The sequence below is a fragment of the Ricinus communis genome, chromosome 2 (genome assembly GCF_019578655.1).
Source record: "Ricinus communis isolate WT05 ecotype wild-type chromosome 2, ASM1957865v1, whole genome shotgun sequence".
Lineage (NCBI taxonomy): Eukaryota > Viridiplantae > Streptophyta > Magnoliopsida > Malpighiales > Euphorbiaceae > Ricinus > Ricinus communis.
The window spans coordinates 1869128-1892396 of record NC_063257.1 but is presented as its reverse complement, the minus strand read 5'-3'; the positions used below and the strand labels follow the sequence as shown (position 1 = coordinate 1892396).

Sequence of the window (23269 nt, the reverse complement as noted above, 5' to 3'; positions counted from 1 at the left end):
TCCAGTTTTATTACATTTGATTACTTAATATCCTAACGTTTCATATTCTGGTTTAGGATAAATCTTGTTAATTAATTAAAATCAGTCACAAAATTCAGTTGTGCGTTGAAAGGGTAAATTAAATAGTGATTTCTGAAGAAAATAATAGGCAGAATCACAGAAAATCTACTACTTAGACGTGATAGTAGGGGGGGTTTTCTTGGAGGGATTGGTGGTCCTGGGTATTAGTAGGCGGTGGCGCGCGGCTGAGCTTTTTCACTTGGTACCATACCACAGGATTGGTGCGCGGTTAAAGTGCTACTTTTGTATTGGAATAACTGCTTACATTTTATTCCTTTCCTTCCCTCCTCCCGATTTCTCATTGCCCAGAAACACAACATATAAACCTCAAATCGCTTTGGTTCTGACTTTTAGTTTGCTTCTTCAAAATTGTAAGATGATTTCATCAAATTAAACCTAAAATTAGAATTGTAACTCTAAAAAAGTTTATTAAACTTGAGTTTTTTTTCTCGTGTTGCTCCGTTGATGCAGAAAAATTAAAATTCTGGCCCGCATCGTAATAAATTGGGACTGACAGAATCACACTGGGGACAGATCATCGTCCTGTTACTCATTGATAATTCTTATTTATATTAACATATTAATAATGAATGATTATATGATTAACCATGATAAATTTTGAGCTAAAAAATAAATATGTACTACTTATTATTGATTTTAATATAGAATTCGTAATTTTATTTTATCTTTTTTCTGAAAAGAAAGAAAGAAATTAAGAAGGGGCTAATGAATCACAGGTGTAGGAAGGACTGATAATTTTTTCAGAAAGAAACAAATGAAGGCTAGACTCAACTTCCACCTGTAAGAAGGAGAAATCCCAGTTAAATCTATTAATTTCCTTCTTTTTTAAAAAAAAAAAAAAAGAAAGAAACTGAGGACAGATCCAACTTTTACCTGTACAGAGAGGGGTCATAAAATAAATGACGCTCAACTAAAATCAATGAAGAATTCAGAATGAACACTGACACCACACAAGAAACAGAAACCAACACCCTTTTCCCTTTAAAATCCTCACCTTCTTTTCTTAGGGACAGTTAACTCAGAAGCCATCCCTTTCCATTCGCTGAACCTTGCAGTCCTTCTTCTGAAATATTCTGACAACTCCAAGAATTAAACCGTAAATGGAAAAATATATTTTGAATATAATAATATTGGGAGTGATTTCATGGGGGACGATATTTCTGTTGATCAGAAAGGTGGTGCCGAGTCGTTCTTTTGAGTTCTGTAATCGTTTAGTTTCTACAATCCATGCTATTGTAGCTGTGACATTAGCTTCTATTTCCGTTGAAGATTGGAGGTGCCCGGTTCGGCCTCTGGCTTCAGAATGTACTCCAAGTCAGGTAAGTTTAATTTGTTAGTTGCCATCAGATAATTCTTGAAAGATCAGCAAAACAAGAATTAATGATCTTGTTGGAAAAAAATAAAAAATGAGCACAGATGATAGCGTTGGCAGTAACCGTTTCGTATCTGATATATGATCTGCTATGCTGCCTCTTCGACACACGACCCAATCTTGATAATACGATTCATCATTTGGTTAGCATTGTTGGTTTAGGAGCCGGCCTTGTGTATCATAAGGTACTTTTTGCCTTGAAATTTTTAATTCATTCATATTTTTGTTTCTTAAAATTCTTGAGTTATATCAGAATTTGCTAGTTTCTGTTTTCTTTTCTTTTAATTTATGGGCTGTGGACTACAGAATTGTGTTGTCATTCTGTGCTTGCGATGAACTTACTTTGTAAAGCTGTTAAAGAGTTTCTGTTATAACAGAATGTATCCATCACAGATTGATCAAATGGCTGGAAGCTTCAGGTCACCGTTCTTCAGTTGCGCAGTAGCAATTCTGCCGCAACTAACTAAATCATTTGCCCCTTTTTTTGCTTGTACAGGTGGCATTTGTTGACTGGATTAGTTAAGAGTGTTTGACTAGATTAGTTTTGATGTATAAATACAGTTGCAGCTATCTGTTGCTAATTAATGAGATTCCATGAGAGATTTTGACATCCATTTTCTGTTATGTTCTGCCATAATGACATACAAATTTCTGGATACTCTTTGAGAAAATCATAAATTTGACTTCCCTTTATCATTGAATATGCAGCAAAAGTTGGGTGACCCACTCTTCTACTGTTGGCAAGCCAACTGTATTTTGGCTTATATACCAACTAGTGATTTATGGCCTTAAATTTGAATAGCATACCAGCTGTCTCTTTTGCTTTTTCCATTGACATTATTTGATAGAAGAATTTGAAAAAGAAAAACAAGATTTGAATTTTGAAATTATATTTATGCATATCTTGCTTTACATTCTAATGTTGGTCATTATGGCTTAAATCATCAATGAAACCAATAAGAAGAAACACTAAGCTAATGAACTTTATTTTGATCGATAGTTAATGTATGCACCTCTGATTCAAGTTTAAATGTCCCAAATTATTGATTTTGTAAAATGGTTGTTTGGTTGGTGTAGAGCGGAACAGAATTGGTGGCAGCACTGTGGATAACAGAAATATCAAGCCCTTTCCTACACTTGAGGGAGCTTCTCAAGGAGCTTGGTTACAGGAACACCAACCTTAACTTGGCAGCCGACGTAAGTTTTTTAATTAACCCGCAGTTTAACTTAGACTTGTGTCCGATAAATGCTCTAAGCTTTCAAACAAAGTGACTCGAGTAATCTGCTAGATACGATCAAGATCTCCGCAGCTAGAACCCTGATTTGACATATGTTATATTACTTAATTAAGTCTCTATTAAATCTAATTTCAATCTTGAATATCAAAATCACTAGACTTCAAAACAGTAGCCAAGAACTTAACGTTGAGGATTGACTTTACATCTTTAAATAAGGTGGGTTATTTTCCACTTTATAAAAGGAATTTTTATATATTATATATGAAAACTAGCTGCAACTTTCCTAAGTAGGAAAAGGCTCAATCAGAAAGGCTTTTTTATTCTTTATCATCTGTCTAAATAAGAGAAACAGTGCACTTTAGGAAAAGAACTTTCCTTGGATATAAAAATCTTTTTAACACGTTTCATATTGGGAATCCTCATGAAATCTAACATGGATATAGCACTCTTGTATAGATATCATTTGCGGTCGTATTCTCGGTTGGACGAATGGTAGTTGGCCCTTACCTGGCCTACGCCACACTCACTGCTAATAATCCAATTATCATCCAGGTAGGTACTTGGTTAACAAGCATCGCCTTTTGGGATAACATAATTAACAGTGTTAAGTTTTTTATTTTTATTTTTTTAAAAGAGAAAATTTAATCTTTACTAATGCATGGGAATGGTGGTGTTTTATTAGGCAATGGCAGTGGGATTACAGATGGTCAGTGCTTTCTGGTTCTACAAGATTGTGAGGATGGTGAAATACAAGCTAGCCACTAGAACCACATCTAAGAAAGTTGTCTCCCCTGAAAAGTTGAATTAGACAATCAACTGTTTCTGTCATTAATCCGGTAGAGTTACATGACAACGCCGGTGTCATATTGAACTCTAATGTTAGATTAAACATTTCAAATTTCAACTATTAATCTTTATTTGCTTAAATAATCGGTGACCTGCACAACTGATTATCAAAATTAAATACATCTTTAGCAAAAATAAAATAATTGCTCTTTCATTCTTTGGATTACAAGGAGGAGTGAGTTTAAATTTAATTTTTTTATTCTTTGACATGTAAAGAGCAGGACAGTAAAGTTAAGATTCATTAAATCAAACGAAAAGAAATAAATTAAAATCCATTTATTCTTATTCTATATCTTCCCCCCAATTTAAAGAAATGAAAAGTAGCTTTTTGAGAGTGATTAATTAGGAAATCTTTTAATTTCCTTTCCTTTCTTTTCTTATCTATTTAATTCCATCCAATCAAACGCCATATTGTAGAAGAGAATTTATATGGAACATGAAAGTAAAATCGCTGGCAAACAAGAAACAAAATCCAAAAGCTTCGTATCTTATTTGAAAGTTAGATTTCCAATCTCTTTTTTCGCCTATCATAGTTCTGAATATGGATTAAGACGAATAGCAAATCCCTATTCATATCTGTCCCTTCTGTCTCTTCTATCTCATACTTGATTTCTTCCTAAGAAGCTATCACTCCATGTATTCTAAGGTTAATACTGGTCGAAGCAGAACATAATGTCATCCAATATAAAGGCACGGAATTAGAAGCAGCAAACACAGAATTGACCATGGAGAAACAATTAAAACTCATTTTCTACATGTTCAAAGACTCGTGAGGTACAATATTTGAAAATTTCCAAGCGTGAAATCCACGACTTTGGAAGTTTGTAAACTTAGATAAATGTCCTACATGGTTAAACAATGCATCATATGTATTTGAAATAAATGCATTGCCCGCAACTTATGACAATTAAGAGAAAAGGCTTCTACTCCTTCCCAAAATCAGCATTATAGTGTGCGCTTGATTCAAGTTTCTTCGCCTCATTAAGCTTCCTTACAGCCTACAACAGTATAACCGAACATAATTAGAAAGCAAATAAAATAATTTAGTTTCTTGTTTATACTAATGTCAACGAGAAATAACAAATCTAAAATTAGTACATAGGGAAGATGAAATCCCATTTGCTAAGGCTATTGCACCAGGACTGTAGAAATACCTTCATAAAATCTTCATGAATGACATAATCACGTTCTGCACGAATTGCAGACATTCCAGCCTCCGTGCAAACATTGCGCAGATCAGCTCCATTAAAACCCTGCAATAGTTGTAAATATCATTACGCACTGTCAAATGTATAAAATAAACAAACACATTCTTTGGCTTACCTCTGCAAGTTTCACAACAGCCTCATAGTCAATCTCCCCGTGCTTGGCAATGCCAGCAGCATGAATCTTAAGGATTTCCATTCTTGATTGCTCATTTGGCAATGGAATCTCTATTTTCCTGTCTAACCTCCCCGGACGAAGAAGTGCAGGATCAAGAACATCAGGTCGGTTTGTTGCCATTATCATTTTAACCTATTATGAAAAATCAAACAATAATTTATCTATCTCAATGATTAGCAACAAAACTTTGTTTATCACAAAGATTGGCGGATCGAAGTTGCCAAAAAGAATATAAAGGTAATATATCCGAATTAGAAACATGACAGACAGATAATAACACTTGAAACAGTTGAATATATTTTACAATGCTGCAAACTTAAACACCAGATATGAATACAAATTTTCTACAAGAAGAAATCCTATTCCTGTGAAAATGCATTTTATTAGAGTTTTAAAACTCTACTATAAGGGATTGTGTGAAAGCAAGCCATATTAATTAAGCTCATAAATGGACAACCGGATCTTCCAATTCACATCATACCCATTCTAAATAAACCCCCTACAAATTACTGCAGCAATAAAACTTTCAGTTGCAAAGCAAATTCATAGGTTTTATGTGGCTTGACTTTTTGCCTTTTGCTAGACACATGGACTTTGCATCATCAGTCACAACAGACCCTTGTAATGTATACGCAAGATGATGACGAGTTGACAAACTTGCATGTACTTCTCCAAAATAGCAGCCAGCAAGAATGAAAATTTTAGTTGCACACGTGTGAATGTGAAATCACAATGTTAGACTGCGTTATAATTTATAAACTAAAAGTACCTTCCCAAGCTGATCAAATCCATCAAGTTGATTAAGTAACTCCATCAGGGTCCTTTGAATTTCACGATCAGCACTTGTTCCTTCACTAAAACGTCGTCCACCAATGGCATCAATCTCATCCATGAAAATGATGCATGGCTAGGCAAACAAAACGATTGATAATGTTATTGGATGTGTGACCTCCATATAAAATCAAATCCAAATTCTAAGACTCTTACTTGATGATCTCGTGCATAGCCAAACATTTCTCTTATCAACCTAGCACTTTCTCCAATGTATTTATCAATAATGGCACTTGAAACAACCTTCATCCAAATTAAAATCACATGCTGAACAAGGGACCAATTGCAAACAGCAGAACTTAAAGATAAAAAGAATCAGTCGGCAAGATAAAAACTTACTTTCAAAAAATTGGCATCTATGTTACTCGCAATAGCCCTAGCCAGTAATGTCTTTCCAGTACCAGGAGGTCCATAGAGAAGGACACCCTGAAACAAAGAGCATCAGAATTAGTGAGGAACACTAAATAACTTGATTAATGTGTGATGAGTTACAGCTTTACAGAATATAATAAGTGAGACGCAGGGCAGAAGAAAAATGAAAAGTTAAAAGAACCAAATATTCACCTTTGGAGGTTTAATGCCCACTCTAAGAAATAGCTCAGGGTTCATAAGAGGTAGCTCAATAGATTCCCTCAACTCTCTAATTTGGTCGGATAAACCACCCACAGCTGAGTAGCTCACATTACCAGGATCTTCATGCAGCATGTTATAAACAACTGGATCTACCTGTAAGCCCACGGCACAAACAGGGTTGGAAATCACGTGTGATTTGACAACAAACAAGAAATACAACAAAAGAACAACAGTGACCCAAAAAGCAAACACCACTGTTAATAAAACAACTTACCTCGCGTGGAAGAGCCCGCATAATTGTGAGTGTTGTCATATCAAGAACCACTCTAGTTCCAGCAGTCAGTTTTTCCTTATCCACCTTGCTGCGGCAGCCAACCACATACCGGGGTCCACTGCTTGCTTTAACAATTACTGAAACATCATAGATATAACAGAAATTATTGCTCTATGATCATCGATTACCTCTTCAGATACAAGAAGGCAAAGCAATTGCAAGCAATGATAAGAGTTCGAAATCAAAGGATTGCAAATGCAACATTTCGTGTAAGTTATACTGTAACAATAACTGACAAATTGTAGAAAAAAAAATGCCAGCTAAATGTCAAACATAATAGAGGAACTAATGAAAGGCATCTATTTAAGAAGCTATCTCAAGTCTCAGCATTTTAAAACATGAAATGGAGCCAGGGAAGTACAAATTCATAAATAGAGCGCAAATAGAAGATTTTGGAGAACTTACAGCGTTCATTGTCAAGAGGTCGGAGAACTTCACCAATGATCTGACCAACACTTTGAAGAGACTTCAAATCATCCTCTGTCTTGTTGAACTCTTTCTTTGCAGACCTCAGACTTTCTCTCACTGCAAGAACATAACTTCAACTTAATCCCACATGCTACCTTAAACTCCACGAATATCAACTTCCAAAGCAATGGAACATACATTCAAGTGTCTGAAAACCTCACAATGCGATTTTATAAAACAAGTAATTAATTTTTAATGAACAGAACAAGTAATAAAAGTAGCTTTAATTAAACAAAGAAATATCCAGGAACAAAGAACATGTGAGCACAATCCAACTGTGGTTCATTATCAACTTATCATTGAACATAAATAAAAGCCTATATAAGGAACCTACTAAACGACATTCAACTCTACTGAAATTGCATTTCCATGATTGAGAACCCTAAATTCCATAGCTTGAAACCATTGCTTAACAGCATATCAATAAAACCTAAATGTGCTCAATCAATCCAAAAAATAAAATACATAAAATAAACAAATGAAATAAGAGAGAAAATTAAGGTAAAATCAAACAGACAAAACAATAATAGATCAGATGTAAATTTGTTTTTAAAGTAATTTGGTAGACTGACCAACTCGTACTCTGGATTCCAACTCCTTGTGCTGGAGTAACTTCTTGCGATACTCAGCCACCGCATTACGACGTCGTGCTGCATCTTCACTGTCGTTGCTCATTGTTATTCAAGTTCGCAGTAGATTTTCCTTTTTTCCTTTACCGATCTAAACTTATGAATCACCGCTAGCTGACTTGCAAGTTGGGCCACCTTGCTGGAAGAAGTCGGATTTTACAATTTACAAAATATAGAAGGTAACCAGTACGACGTAGTATTGCATTTTAGGAGTCTATTTACAAACCACAGGCCTTCCATAAAAACGTTTTTTTTGCTTTTGATCGACTATATTTTCAGTACTGCGTATGCTTTTGTGTGCGTTACATAAGATAATCTTAGTAGGAAAATGAAAATATAACTGAATCAGGTATAAATTATTAAATTTAAAATTAACTTAATTTAATCTTGGTATAAGAAAATAATTAAAATAAGATATAAACTATTATGCAAATGATTAAAAACTTATCCCCTTTCAAATTAACCAAAATTTAAAATTCTATTAGATATATTTTACTACTACACTAATATCATATAGTATCATTCATGCAAGAGTCAATATTGTCTTTACTTATAGATTTGTTATTATTATTACCAAAAAATTGGATAAAATTAAATAACAAATTGTAAATTATATTTTAAAAATAAATTAGAACCCGTATTGATTTTAGTACCGGCTACAGCTGTCAACTAGATGCAATATGATTCCGTTCTGAAAAACATGAATGGAACTATAGCAGAGAAAAGAAAAAAAGAGAAAGAGAGAGAATCTGCCATGGCAATGGTTATCCAAGCACTGTATACTATATATTCCTTGTAGAACCAAATGAAATTCACCGGATAACACATTTAAAGGCTAATGAGGTACAATAATTGAAAATTTTAAGACTGAAACCCATATATTTAAAATACTCCTACAACGTTAAAATAGAAAAACCAAAAAAAAAAGTACAAATTTATTTGAAACAAATGCACTGCCCTTTGCTCCATGGCTCTAAGAAATGAACTTCTAGTCCTTCCCGAAATCAGCATTATAGTGTGCACTTGATTCAAGTTTCTTTGCCTCGTTCAGTTTCCTTACAGCCTACAACGCCAAAATTATTCTCAAAATATAATAATAATAATAATAATAATAATAATAATAAACCAATAAGTGGTATCAGGGTCAGATATCAAATAACATTAAGCCATTGCAGTGTAAAAGTTAACTTTGACAGCATGTACTGCAAATTACCTTCATAAAATCCTCATGGATGACATAATCACGTTCGGCACGGATTGCTGACATTCCAGCTTCTGTGCAAACGTTGCGGAGATCAGCTCCATTAAAACCCTGACAAGATCGCAACAATTATTAGAAAAGGAGGCGTTACATGAAGATATAAAGTAAGCAAAGCCGTTACCTCTGCAAGTTTCACAACAGCCTCATAGTCAATATCCCCATGCTTGGCAATTCCAGCAGCATGAATCTTAAGGATTTCCATTCTTGATTGTTCATTTGGCAATGGAATCTCTATCTTTCTATCTAATCGCCCAGGACGTAAAAGTGCAGGGTCAAGAACGTCAGGTCGATTTGTGGCCATTATCATTTTCACCTATGGTACACAATGATAAAATCATGCTTTTTCCAATTCATACAAATAAAGCGAGTAAAGACTAGAGTTAACACACGAACCAACAACACAGTTAAAATTAACCCTCAAGTCTCTCAACATTCCATCTTGAAAGAGCAGAACCAACACCAGAATTGGTTATGGGTCCTTAACATTAACAAAAAAAAAAAAAAAAAAAAAGGAAAATTTCTGGCAACTCATTTTTTTTTTAAGTTAAGACCAGCAAACTATGCCAATGTAATTCAGTATTAACCAAGGCAATGAAGACATTTATCAAAATTTGACCAGAATGCTAATCATATGCAAAGTGCAGAAGATGTCTAAGCAACCCATACCATGTCCACGTACAATATGTACAGAAAAAACCCCACGGAACACTCAAAATACCATCTCCTTATAAGAAAAATATGCATTTGCATTTGCAATTGCAGGACTTTGTGTGGAATCACAACAGCGGATTGGTTATGCAAGCATAAACTTAAAGTACCTTTCCAAGCTGATCAAAGCCATCAAGTTGATTAAGTAACTCCATCAATGTTCTTTGAATTTCACGATCAGCACTTGTACCCTCACTAAAACGGCGTCCACCGATGGCATCAATCTCATCCATGAAAATGATACAGGGCTGGAAAAACAGAAGTAATTTGTAACGCTAGTGGAGCTATGAACCACACAGGGAAAGGAAACCTAGAAAACCAGGATTCTTACTTGGTGATCACGTGCATATCCAAACATTTCTCGTATCAACCTAGCACTTTCTCCAATGTATTTATCAATAATGGCACTTGAAACAACCTTCATCAGATATAAAGTATATGTTAACAAAAGCCACCCATAAGGGGAGGAGGCTTAATAAAAGAAACAATATCTGACCTTTAAGAAGTTGGCATCTATGTTACTTGCAATAGCCCTAGCCAACAATGTCTTTCCTGTACCAGGAGGTCCATAAAGTAGAACACCCTAAAATGAAGATGACAAGAATTCCAGAGGAACATCAAATAACATCATCCACATGAGGCACATGAATGCAAATAAGTAAGGTAATGAAACAAATACAAAAGCCATATAATCACCTTGGGAGGTTTAATCCCCACTCGGAGGAAAAGCTCAGGGTTCATGAGAGGTAGCTCGATGGACTCCCTCAATTCTCTGATTTGGTCAGATAAACCACCCACAGCTGAGTAACTTACATTACCAGGATCTTCATGCAACATATTATAAACGACTGGATCAACCTATCAGCCAAGACAAATAAATTATTGGGCATCATGCGTCATATGACAACAAGTAATTCAAACACAGGCATGCTAATTACGAGGAAATATTTTTTATTGATCAGAAGATTTTCCAGTTTTATGTCACATTTCAAAGTGACTTACTTCACGTGGAAGAGCTCGCATGATTGTGAGTGTTGTCATGTCAAGGACAACTCTAGTCCCTTGAATCAGTTTTTCCTTATCCACTTTGCTGCGGCACCCAACCACATAACGGGGTCCGCTGCTTGCTTTAACAATCACTGAAACATCAAAGTTCACAACCATTACTCTGATTATCGACTAGATCCTAAAGGCATATCAACAAAGCAAAGGAGGAGATAGAAGAGATGCAGAGGACAAATTGTAAAAGAAAAGGCCACATGATTTTAAACATAGGCTAGGGAATAAGAATCATAAAAGATCCTACTGAAAAGAACTATTCTCAAGTCTCATAATTTTCAAAACAACCAATGCTGGAAAAATTGCAGGAGTATAGAAACAACCAATGCACAAATTTTACACAGGGAAAACAGGAGAATTTACAGCGTTCATTGTCAAGAGAACGGAGAACTTCTCCTATAATTTGACCAACACTTTGAAGAGACTTCAAATCATCCTCTGTCTTGTTGAAATCTTTCTTTGCAGATCTCAAATTCTCCCTCACTGCAACAACATAATTATTGTCTCAATGCTGCATACCATCATGATTACCAAATGCCAAAGCAATATTAAAAAGAAATCAAGTTTTAATGCATATATAGGGTTCCATGACAGATTTTGAATGCAAAACAATACAATCAAGCAGAAGAAGAAGAAGAAGACTTTTAGCTACATCATTTTCATGAAATTCTTTTATTAGATAACAATTATGTAGTATGAGAAACATTTAAAGAATTTATGAACAGAGTAAAGCTAAAAGAATTTGTCTATCCAGAATTGCAGCTATTAAAACTACCTTAAGTTCTTTAGATACTAATACTGCACACAACAAAACTTGAACCTCTTTTCAAAAAATCCATTAAATTGACTAAAGCAAACAACTCAATCTAGTTTAAGGGAAATGGACATCGAATAAACCTAAAGCTACTTCGTTTTACCGGAAAAGTAAAGCAATAGCTATAAATGGAAAAACCAAAGCTAAAATTAGATCGAAGAATTAATTGATTAACCAGTTCGAACTCTGGACTCCAATTCTTTGTGTTGGAGTAACTTTTTTCGGTATTCCGCCACGGCTGTACGCCGGCGAGCTCCGTCTTCTCCCTCGTTGCTCATGGTTCAAATTGGCAGTTGGATTTTTCTTTTCTTTTCTTTTTCTTTCTTCTTTTCCGCTGTCTACTCCTTTTTGTTTCTTGCTCAGCGATCTAACAATTTATAGAAGCTCTGGCTTGAAGGTTGGGCAAGCCAGGCCCAGGGATTTCCCATTTAATTAAGAGGTTTGATTACTGAACTGTAATTCTAAAGTTTGTATTTAGCGGCGATTACGACGTCGTTGCAGTCCAATCCACTTTAGTTGATACACTTTAGTCTTTATTTACTTTCTTTTATTTTTTTCAATCAGTGAAAGAATAATTTCTGAGGTTTGTAAAAACTATACATTTGATTGAGAGATCAGGGATAAATATTTAATAAGATTTTTTTTTTTTTTGTTACCCTTCCTAGAAGCCATACTATTCCATGAATTAAAAGAAATTTAAACATTCAGCTAGTTATAAAAACAAATTTCACATAGAATTGGAAATTAAAAAGACATATTTATATACATTAAAAGGAGAAGAAAAAGAGGAAACAAACAAAGATTAACGATATCGACCTTCCAAAATATTTGCACTTTCACTCAGAGAAGGTCCTGAGTCGTGTGTAGGAGTACAAAAAAGAGGATGCCATTCGAATTCCAGCACATTCACTATGGTTTGGACCAAAATTGACAAACAAATCTACAGTGGAACAGAAGATCTAATAATAAGACTTGCCACTTAGGATGACTGATAAAAGAAGACTCGATTTTTATATATTCATGGAATGTGAATCTGCCTACATATAGTACAAGGAGCTAGCAAACACACGAATTCTAGAATTACACTGCAGTCACACAAGCTAAGTCTTTGCCTTCCGTAAAACTTCTTTAAGAACCAAAGCAATTCTATGCGACATATGGTGTTCCAAGAACCTCTCTTTCACCCTCTTGTATCCATTCTTTCCCATTGTCAACCTCCTTTCAACATGTGTTGCTAATTTCACAATGTTATTTGCAAGAGGAGTTACACCTTCTTTACCAGCAGGGTGCAGCAAGCCTGTTGTCCCATTCACTACAATCTCCATGGTTCCTCCAGCTGCAGTACCCTGGACAATTACCAAAGCTGATAATGTGATTTGGAAACAATAAAAAAATTTAACTGGTATATATGTGCTTGCATATATAATAAACTGCCCAATATATAGGTAGGCCACCATAAAGTATTTACTAAGATCGAAAACCTTACCAACACAGGCAATTGAAAGGCCATTGCTTCAATTGTTATCCTCCCAAAGCACTCTCCTCGGGCCTACACATGAGTAACAACTTTCAATTTCAGCAATAGAACAGATATAACAAAACTGATGCATGAATTCCCAGGTCCAGACCAATTTTTACTACATCCAAAATAACCAACACATCAAGTGGCAGCAAATAAGCAGCTTTCTAGATAATTACATTGACAACCTTTCTACCTCTAATATCATATTTAACTTCAAGGAATATTTCCATAAATGCAGCAGTAAGATGCACAAACTATCAGATGCAGGCATACAGAATATAGACACACTATAAGATACAAGTATGCAGAATACAGGCACACTAGAGACACAGGTTTACTGAATACAGACAACTATGAGATACTTTAGGTAGAGTGTCAGCTGTCATTTCTCCATGAAAAGTCTTTGCCGGTAAATTTTCTCGATTTTCTTACATTACATCTATTCATCAATAAACAAAATAATATATACAAATATCAATTTCCCAAATGACATTCATACAGGAGATAATATCGAGAATAGATCATAAATAGAAATGAATCACAAAGTTACTTCCTACAAAAGTGAAAAATTAATTAAGCAGAATTAACCTGAGAGTTCTGAACAAGAACATCAATAGAAGCCAAATATGGAGCAACTGTCAGGGTTTTGTTTACAAAGTGAACACGGTCTTGAATCTTTTTCTCCTGAACAAATTTACGCAGCTCCATTTCAAACTTAGTCTGAGCATTCATGTCACTTCCCACAACTACTGCATGCAATGACGGCACCTTGAGTTTCTTCTCTTGGATCAGTTGCAGACTCTCGTAAAATGAACGAAGAAAGAGATCCTGACCTTTCCCACGTGAAACACCTGCAATGACATGTGTCACATGCTCAATAAATTGGATAAATTATGGTAATTGAATATTTAAATTGAGAACACTGTGCAACAAATTTAATTGTATAACCTACTAAAAGAACCCAACAAAACTTAACAACAAGCACCATTCCACATTATAAGGATGCAGAGGTAAAGAAGTAGTGCTCAGTAAAGAGGTCATTGGCATCTACACTACAAAACTATGCATTAAAAGTCCCAGTGGACAAACTATATTGAGCAGAGCAAATGATACTCAGCACAATATTATCATTGGAAACAAGATATTCAAAATGGTGTTTGAGAAAAGTGATAAATTCAATTGTTGACAGGGTAGTTACATTCAATGATTGATGTAGAAAGTTATTCAAGAGACTGTCCTCTGCTCACTATTCTTGCATGCCTCTATTAAGAGGTGCCTAGAATTCAAGAGAGTAGAATTTGATTTTTCTGAAAATCAGTATGTCAGCTTATGCAATGGCAAAATTAAACATCATGCTTTCTCTTAGCAGTTCCCATTGTGACATCAGTAAATGTACAATTCAATTTGCTAAAACTTTTGTTAAGTTTAAAGGGGCAAATGGACTCTTTGTGTTTGCAAAGAAATCAACATACAAGCAACTTGACATTGCTGATAAAATGGTCCAGGTGAAATTATTTATCTTGTCAACAGGGGGAGCATACTATTTATGATAGCAAAGAGCAGATCATCATTTCTCACTCCAAGAGATTCCCGAACATGTTCACAGAGAACCCGTTTGGCCACACTGTCTTCAGCCACTTCCATGAGGTCCTTGCTATTTCCAAGGTGCACAACATATGTTTCAGGCATCTTAATCCTGCACAGCAAAACAATGTAAATGTGAGGAGAAGAAATAAATTCAAGTGTATCTAAGAAATGAAGCTACTGAAACACAGTAGCATCAGAATGAATTAGTGATACCCTAAGCGTTCTCGAGTCCTGTTCTTCCAGTACTCAGCAGTTGTATGTGAATCAATCATAGCACCTGCAACAAAAGGGAGGTGCTTAACATACTCTAGTTTGAAATAATGCCCTCGCATTTCGTGTATCCACCACAGAACCTTGGGAAGAACTTGTTGAACACTCTCCTTCAAAGTAGCATCCAGCCACTTCCCAGCAACAGCAGTATTTAAAACCACCAAGTCAGCCTTAAGAGCTGTATCAATCGCTTTTTGCCCTTTCGCAGAGAAAACCTAACAATTATATAAAATTTCTCCATCAGAGAAACCTAATTAATCTCCAAGTTTTTCTAGTCCCTAATTTATGACCTGCATAATACTATTTCTCTAAAATTCGAATTTACAAACTAATCACTAAGCAAAGCCATTTAAACGTAAAGAATTGCTTTAAATTTGAAAAAATTTCACATTCAGAGAAAATGCTATAAATTTTCCATATAAGAAAAGGAATACCTGTACTCCACGATCCAACATTTTATTCTCCAAACTATAAATAACTTCGTCAGTTTCCGTCGGTTTCTGATTAGTAATCCAAACAACTTCAGCACCAACACCTCTTAACAAAAACGCCAGCTCCATTAACAATAAGGGTCCACCTTCACATTTATTTAACAAGAGAAAGGTCACCACTAAAGTTCCCGAGTAACAAACAGGAAAAAGCAAAAAAAAACAAAACGGTACAGATAGACACATAAAGAGAGTACCAGAAAGAGAAAGCTCGTGTGAGACAAGGAGAACGAGTTTGGACTTCATGAAATCAAGAGGATTTGGAGCTACGCTGGAGTGAATCTGAGGTTTTGAATCAACTTTTGGTTCTCCAAAACGGTCAACATTAGCAGTAGTAGCAGTAGTTGTAATGTTAGAGCTAGAGTGACAGGAATCAGAAGCAGATCTTATAGAAAAGACAATTAGAGTTGATAGAGTGAAGAATGCGAGAATCATGAGCGGCCATCTGTTCTTGTGCTTTGTAATCCATGCGCTTGATTGTTTTGCCATTCTGTTTCACCCCTTGTTTCAGGGCTTATGATATGATTTTAGATTTCCAGAATCTGTGCTTGGGATTGGAATGATGAGAATTGATTGAGAATCATTGCCAGAAATTTTTACAGGTTCACTTCACTGCCACTGCCATAAACACGAGAAAAGAAACGATCTCTGCTCGATTTTGAGGTTTTGCATCTACTCGGGCCTAATAATATTTGGGCTTTGGTGAGTGATATTGAATTGGGCTTCCCATATATGGCAAAATTTTCAAGAATCAATATTGAGATTAATATTTTATTTATTCATTGGCGTACCTATTACCCATACATTAATATTGATAAGTGCAATAAAAAAGAAAAACTGATACAAGAAATTTTCTTTTCTTTTAAGAAAAAGGAAGCCAATGACTGTTTCATAGAAAGAATTAAATAAACCTGACGGCACCACTTCATTTTACTTGCAAATATCATACGTTGCTACAAATCCAATACAAAAGATACATATATTAGATCTAACCACCATAGTGCTAAGCGGATTTCATACATAATCGGGTTTTCTTTCTCTTTTCTTTTTTTTTTTTTTAGTTAACACGACGGCAATTGTTCCTGACTTGGCCACTAGAACCAGTAAGAGGATTAATGTTGCCCATCTTAATCATTGACTTGGCAAATTGGTCAAAGAAAAGTGCCTCATCCTGTGCATAATTCTTGACTAATTTCATAGTCTTGCCAATTTTTCCTGCGAAAAGAGCTTCATCTGAAGTGAGAAGTCCCTTGCCCCAAAGAAGAAGCTTGAAGTAAGTGTTATCAAATTTTATTGGGGACCCAAAATCCAATGGAGAGATGTTATTGTCACCACCTGATCTTGGACACACTGACTTCAATCCTAGGTAGTATGTTTTCTCCAGTGTCTCATCTGGTTGGTTGTTTCCATTTTGGTCGTATAGCCTCTGCTTGAATGTCACGCACCTTGCTACCCCAATTGTATGCCCCCCTGCAATTAAGCATGTTTAAATGGGTCTTATATCAGATGTAAATTCAAATACAGCAAGAAGATAAATTCTTACCTGAGAGTGCGACAAGGTCAACCTCATTAAGGCCTTGACGCTTGAAAAAGGTTATGAGGTTTTGGATAGTGGAGTTTGGTGCTGGAATAAGTGTGTTTGAGCCACTGAGACTTGCAGTCTTCGAGTCCCTTCTTCCAAGTGGGAGCTCCCAACTGGGTCCGCCGCTCTGAGTTAACACCAATGACCTTTGTTAGCGTTAAATATGTAAAGCATTAGAAGTAAGTGAATGTAGTTCAATATGAGGTTGTTTTTGCTTACTAGTACGATTGACCCACGAGCTGCCAAGGCGAGGATATCAGCACAAGAGACAGTCTGAGGACATGCTTCTTCTAACTTGGCCTTGATCTCATCAATCACTTCAAATCCTCTCAGGGAGTTCTTGTTTGGTCCAGAATTCTTTTCACTCACTATTGTGGCGCTATCATCCAACAGTACTGACGCATCGCAGCCCTGTAAGAATAACAACACTTTTGCTTCTTTTAATCAATACGCATCAAGTAAGGATAAAATACAAGAACTGTGCAATTCTTTCCATCGTTTAAAAAGCAATGATCTTAGCTTAGCCTCTTAGTGAAGAGTTACTAATAGTGTGTAAAACCTGCACAAAGCAATCATGGAAATGAAGCCTTAGCAAAGAGGCAGCGATCCTGGATTCCTCGGCAACGGCCTTTTTCAGAACAGACATGACTATGTCATTGGCTTGAGGGCATGAAAACTGATAAAACTCAGGAAACAAACCAAATGAGACACCACCAAAAGGGCCATTACCACCCCAGCCAAGACCAGGATGAGCTAGGGAGCTTGTAGATGATGATAGGACAATCACTATGAAAAAACCAAAGAAAGTTTTCGAGAGTGCCATTGATAACAGGGAGTGCTGGAGCAACTCTAATTAGCGTGGACTTAAATGTTGAAAATCTATGATATTTATATGATGAAGCCAACCACTCTTTCTCTCCAAATCCTCCTAAAGCACCTAATATGGATAGCTTCGACCATGTCAACTTCTTGTCCTTATACCCTCTTCTAGCATAGAACTTGGGCGTGCATGTGCAGTTTTCAAAGAATTTGGTTGGGAGAGTGTTTCTGGTACTACCTGCTCCAAAACCATTTTCTGTGCATCTTCCTATCAACTTGGTAGCTTTCTTTTATGTCATTGAGCTTAGCTTGCATTAACAGCTAAATCGTCCTTTTTACTTCTAACATATAAACCCTTTCTTTAATGCAGATATAAGCACTTGAGCAAGGAGGCATTAACCTAATATTTTAGCCACTAGACTCCGCACGGTATTCCTGTTAAAACATATTAGCTTAGGAAATACATTTTTCAGGTTCTGTTTGGCTCTCGTGATGCTTCTTTGTTCTCAACTCTATTCATTGACTGGCTATCAAGTGCAACCACGATAAAATGTAAAGCAAAGATTGACAGGCATAACCAGAGAAAATCATCAACTAATATAATAATATATTTCTCTCTCCACAAAATTAACTAAATAGAAGTATGACAACATAGAATAGATAATTACAATTATATCAGATCATACAACGGCAAGTTTTCAGATTTTGTTACATATTGGAGCACCTATGCTATGTACAAAAGTCTTCAGCAGACATAGACTGCCGCCGTGAGAGCTATCTATCTCTCTTTCACCGAATTTGGATTAAAAGAAAAGGATGTATGCTGTTAGATTATACATACAAGATGCTAACAATACATGCACAAGAAGTTGGAATTTAAGCTTTACACAGCTGCCTCATAGGAGTAAGCAGTCTTGCAAAACGAAGAGGAACATGTGCCTTGATCAGTGTTCCATTCTCTGTATATTCCTATATGTGAAAGAAGAAAAGACGTGAGAAATGAACTGTGAGATATCAGTTACCACAAGAATAGAATAAAACAAAACTAATCAAGATCTGCCGGGTACTCACAGTTCTCTCTACCATCCCAACCTGGTGTATAGTACTGAGAAGATCCCCTTTCTCAAATGGAACCAAAGCTTCCACCCATACCATAGAATCCTGTAATAACCAACTTTCTTTTTAACATTTAAAGCGCAAAACAGAAATAAATATCTCTCTCCCCCAACCCACCTTCAGCTTTTCCTGAACTGCAATGCAGAATTCTTGTAAGCCATCACCGCCCAAAGCAGATATGCAAACAACATCTTGTCTTTTCTCTGCTTCCAATTTTATTTCTGAAGGATTACTGACCCTATCAACCTGCCATAAAAGTAACCACTGTGTTAGTGACGAGTGTATGATGAAAATCCACCGCCACAATGATCTATGATTGTAGAAAAGGGACATAAAGTTCAATGGTTATGGTTCATTTAAAACTTAGGAGAAAAGATATGCACCTTGTTCCAGACCATCAACTTTGAAATTGACGCCACATCTAATTCTGACAGAACTCTGTCCACTGCATCTATCTGTTGCTCCGCTAGCGGATGGCTGAACTTCACATTTGCACAGAGTAAGATAACAGTACTGATCGTCGGAAATACATGTAATTGACCATTTGACGAATGACAATGTTATACCTGATGTCTACCACATGAACTAAAAGTGATGACTCCGATATCTCCTCTAATGTTGCTCTGAAGGCAGCAACCTGTTAAAAGATTTATTAGACACATTGACTAGAACTTGTCGAGTTACACCCATGGTTGGATACTTCAGTGTATGGTTTGTAATTGATTCAAAACTGTTCCTTGAGAGTTAAGCTAGTAAGATTAGAAGAGCAGCAAAACCATGTATTAAATAATAGGAGAAATTATCATAATAGGTTCATCTGTAAGCAGCAACAGGCCTCACCAGGGTAGTTGGCAACTTCTGGATGAAACCAACAGTATCTGTGAGAAGAAACTCATTCCCATTCTTCATCTGAACAGCAATCAAATGACAGAATATTTCATGTTACCATCAACTTCAATAAGGTAGATTGCATAGAATTCATTTTGGTGCATAAATTTGTATAAAGTCATGGAATTGGAGAAAAACATAAAACCCTATGACTAGCATATAAGTTGATTGCAAGAGCAGAAAAATACTTGGTACAAAAAGAAAATTTATCTGTAATATCATTTCTGCATATATAAAAAGATAAGCAGAAGATAAATTATCCACAAGTATGATGCCAGTAAACCCTCTTTCTCGTATTTACACATTACTGACCTGGACCCTTCTAGTGGTTGGATCAAGGGTTGCAAATAAACGATCTTCAGCAAGAACATTAGCACCGGTCAATTGATTTAAAAGTGTACTCTTTCCCGCATTTGTGTAGCCAACCTAAAAGTATGGCAAAAGTAAGACATCATTAGCTGCTAGAAAGCACATCTTTATACTTATTTTAAGAAATCCAAATATTAACTTCTGTGTGTTTACGTACCAAAGATACTACAGGGACTGGAACAGATGTACGCCTGTTCCTGTACTGCTTTCTATGGTTTCTAACAGATTCTAGCTCTTTTTTAAGAACACCAATCTAGCAAGACAAATGGGTAAGAAGTTCAAACCATAACTTTTTCTACAGGTGACAAATTACAGTGCAAAAATAAAAAAGAAATGACCATAAATTCCACAAGAAATGCAGCTACTAAATGCAATAAGCAGCTTTACTCTGAAAGAGATTGCACATAAAATCTCTTCATAGTGCACAAAAGTAGGAATTTTAAACAAGAAAACAGTGATATATCAACAGTCTGAAAGACAGTAGATACCTGAGTGCGTAAGATACGCTTGTCTACTTCAATTTGTTTCTCACCCATACCCTTCACCTTTCCTCCTGCTTGACGCTCAAGGTGAGTCCACATTCTAGTTAATCGAGGCAACTGATACTCCATTTGAGCCAATGCAACCTGAAAAGACCTCACAATTGTCAATTTGAATGCATTCATGATTTCCCTTCACTAATTGTGGGTATTATGAAGGTGACCAACCTCTTCAAAAAACTTAAAAACACGTGTATTAAGAGACTTTGATTAGCAAACTTGCCTGCAAAGATGCTTCATGTGTTGCTGCTCGCTGGTTAAAGATATCCAGGATAAGAGCAGTACGGTCACAAACTCTAACATCACCACCAAAAATCTTTTCCAAGTTGCGCAATTGCCTAAAATTTTTCTTTTATGTTAAATATTTGAATGGCCACTAAATTAATCCCATAAAGAATTATGAAATGACTTGAGATGTTATGAAGAACAATCTAACACAGAGATGAGATAATGGGAAGTTGTACCCACTCTTACCCTGGAGAAAGCTCATCATCAAATATTACAGTCTCAATATCCAGTGCATGTATAGCACTTTTAATTTCCGCAACCTTACCGGATCCAATATATGTCCTTGGATTTGGAGAAGTCAGTCTACATATAAAAAAGAGAGAAGAGAGAGATTCAAGCATGCCAGCAAACACCATCTAGCAATAAAAGCAAGGACAGATAACATTGAAAAACACTCACTTCTGGTATGTAGAACCAACTACCGTAAGTCCAGCGGTATCAGCAAGCTGGGCTAATTCCTTAAGCGATTCCTCTATACCAAAAGAATCCAATGTATCGCCTTTTCTCTCAACACCTACCAGGTAGCCTTTTTCTTCATATACCTATTATATAATAATTAATTTACACTTTACTTTGCTGGTAACTGTTTTAGTTACTAATCAAACAACAAAAACATCTAATTCCTAAATTTAATATATGTATATCAGATTCAAGAAAAAGTAATTCCATAACTGACCTCTCTTCCATTTCGAAGCTTGAACCTATCCTCCAAGCTATCACCGTCTTGTTTCTTCTTCCTAAATTTTGTTGAAGAAACCGCTGGCTTATCCTCTGATGCGGGGCCTGCGACTCCATTGACAGGTCCATGAACTTCTTCAACTTCATTATTATCGATTAGTTGGCCCGGGAAAGGAGCATTTATAGGGGATGCAACTTCAAATCCTTGCTGGAGAACTCTGGTGGTAAGTCTAGACTTGTGTGTACTGAGAGTGAGAGGGTAATTTGGTCTATTGTAAGGGTTTGAATTCCATGGAAAGTAGTGATCATGAAGAGGTGAAGGTCGAACGGGAGAATTGCAATAGCAGGCAATCATGGTGCGATTACAGTGTCGAAACTGCCTATCTTTTCTATCTACTCTACTCTGTGTTTCAACATTCTTGCTCTAGATTCTCGAACGCTCAATACGGTAGCGTTAACCATCAAAGCGTGTCGTTTGGAAGGTTGCTTGCTGGTATTATTTTTATTCAATTAAGGCCAAAATGTTTAGAGCGTTACACGTGGTACATTCTCAATTTACCTGCATTCCAATTTCCAAATTGATACAACTTGCTATAAAAAGGTTGCCACGGGACGAGCAATAGCTCGCCTCTGTACACCTGCTCATCCGAATCTTGCATTAGGATATCAAGACCTCCATAGTATACCCCACGGCTAGCACTTTTTCTGTAATAATAGGAACTCAGTCTCCCCATCAATGAGGCAACATTAAACACTATTTATCAGGCGATAGACACTAAAGCTTTCCACACTATAAATATTATAAGAAAGCCACCAATGAGAGGAGACAATTGACATCCTTTAAACACTTTTTCTTAAATCCTTAGACGAATACTAACTTAACCGTCGGAGTAGTTTTTAAGGCCACCACACCTAGGATTCTTCACCTGATTTTTATTTTGCAGGTTTCATATCATAACTAGTTTGCACATTTGGAGATCAACATACAGATCGGTATTCTTAATCTTGGTCTGTATCAATTAGTGCGATAAGCATGGAGTTTCTTGTGTCTTTGGAACATTAAATGTAGAAAATTTTCTAATGGACCCTTCTTCTAGTTTTGAGGAATTAGGATTGAACCTATTCCCTTCTCATTCTGAGAATGAGGAAATCCCTGTTAACCTCACTCATTATCGTAACAGCCATACCCAAAATTCTCAAACACAATTAAACCAGAACCTCACAATCAATCTTAACCAGCCAACTCTCGACAATAATGCCAACCTTGCAGCTATTTTTTCTGAATTTACCATCCAGCTTAAGGAACTAACCCGAGCCATCACCTAGAGACCCCTCAGAATCCTCCCATTCTGCTAGGGGATCTTAGAGCCTTGGATAAAGGAAAGCAGCCAATGTCGTCAGATAATGCAAAGAACTCTATAAGCCCAAGGGCACACCTAATATAGATAAAGTTATTCTGACTGACCAGGATTTACTTTGGTCTGATGGAGAACCAGAATAGGTGACTCATTCTTTCGATTTGGAAA

At 36.1% G+C, this 23269-nt stretch overlaps 6 protein-coding genes across 6 annotated transcripts; 1 reads left to right on the top strand and 5 right to left on the bottom strand.

Annotated features, from left to right (window-relative positions):
- The first annotated feature begins 796 nt into the window (after nucleotides 1-796).
- On the top strand, nucleotides 797-3618 carry LOC8275776 (TLC domain-containing protein 5). Its single transcript, XM_002510393.4, has 5 exons — nucleotides 797-1400; nucleotides 1498-1638; nucleotides 2531-2650; nucleotides 3148-3243; nucleotides 3374-3618. The coding sequence occupies exons 1-5, from the start codon at nucleotides 1182-1184 to the stop codon at nucleotides 3497-3499; spliced, it is 702 nt and encodes a 233-aa protein (XP_002510439.1). The 5' UTR covers nucleotides 797-1181; the 3' UTR covers nucleotides 3500-3618.
- Nucleotides 3619-4256: 638 nt separating this feature from the next.
- LOC8275777 (26S proteasome regulatory subunit S10B homolog B) lies at nucleotides 4257-8010 on the bottom strand. The gene is made up of 10 exons (XM_002510394.4): nucleotides 7699-8010; nucleotides 7064-7183; nucleotides 6599-6735; nucleotides 6316-6477; nucleotides 6091-6177; nucleotides 5908-5994; nucleotides 5690-5827; nucleotides 4861-5052; nucleotides 4692-4790; nucleotides 4257-4535 (listed from the first exon to the last, which is right to left on the bottom strand). Exons 1-10 carry the CDS (start codon nucleotides 7799-7801, stop codon nucleotides 4461-4463), a joined length of 1200 nt encoding a protein of 399 aa, XP_002510440.1. The 5' UTR covers nucleotides 7802-8010; the 3' UTR covers nucleotides 4257-4460.
- A 495-nt stretch (nucleotides 8011-8505) lies between these two features.
- Nucleotides 8506-12035, bottom strand: LOC8275778 (26S proteasome regulatory subunit S10B homolog B). Its single transcript, XM_002510395.4, has 10 exons — nucleotides 11773-12035; nucleotides 11147-11266; nucleotides 10727-10863; nucleotides 10421-10582; nucleotides 10221-10307; nucleotides 10056-10142; nucleotides 9835-9972; nucleotides 9138-9329; nucleotides 8969-9067; nucleotides 8506-8818 (listed from the first exon to the last, which is right to left on the bottom strand). The coding sequence occupies exons 1-10, from the start codon at nucleotides 11873-11875 to the stop codon at nucleotides 8744-8746; spliced, it is 1200 nt and encodes a 399-aa protein (XP_002510441.1). The 5' UTR covers nucleotides 11876-12035; the 3' UTR covers nucleotides 8506-8743.
- Nucleotides 12036-12582: 547 nt separating this feature from the next.
- On the bottom strand, nucleotides 12583-16145 carry LOC8275779. The gene is made up of 7 exons (XM_002510396.4): nucleotides 15662-16145; nucleotides 15411-15553; nucleotides 14920-15191; nucleotides 14661-14815; nucleotides 13708-13970; nucleotides 13084-13146; nucleotides 12583-12943 (listed from the first exon to the last, which is right to left on the bottom strand). Exons 1-7 carry the CDS (start codon nucleotides 15951-15953, stop codon nucleotides 12698-12700), a joined length of 1434 nt encoding a protein of 477 aa, XP_002510442.1. The 5' UTR covers nucleotides 15954-16145; the 3' UTR covers nucleotides 12583-12697.
- Nucleotides 16146-16365: 220 nt separating this feature from the next.
- LOC8275780 (peroxidase 9) lies at nucleotides 16366-17995 on the bottom strand. Its single transcript, XM_002510397.4, has 4 exons — nucleotides 17606-17995; nucleotides 17266-17457; nucleotides 17008-17173; nucleotides 16366-16934 (listed from the first exon to the last, which is right to left on the bottom strand). Exons 1-4 carry the CDS (start codon nucleotides 17867-17869, stop codon nucleotides 16522-16524), a joined length of 1035 nt encoding a protein of 344 aa, XP_002510443.1. The 5' UTR covers nucleotides 17870-17995; the 3' UTR covers nucleotides 16366-16521.
- A 512-nt stretch (nucleotides 17996-18507) lies between these two features.
- Nucleotides 18508-22246, bottom strand: LOC8275781 (GTPase HflX). Its single transcript, XM_002510398.4, has 13 exons — nucleotides 21742-22246; nucleotides 21465-21607; nucleotides 21252-21368; nucleotides 21001-21115; nucleotides 20727-20864; nucleotides 20396-20491; nucleotides 20182-20295; nucleotides 19822-19890; nucleotides 19548-19618; nucleotides 19365-19458; nucleotides 19099-19227; nucleotides 18937-19026; nucleotides 18508-18834 (listed from the first exon to the last, which is right to left on the bottom strand). Exons 1-13 carry the CDS (start codon nucleotides 22096-22098, stop codon nucleotides 18742-18744), a joined length of 1626 nt encoding a protein of 541 aa, XP_002510444.2. The 5' UTR covers nucleotides 22099-22246; the 3' UTR covers nucleotides 18508-18741.
- Between the last annotated feature and the right edge of the window lie 1023 nt (nucleotides 22247-23269).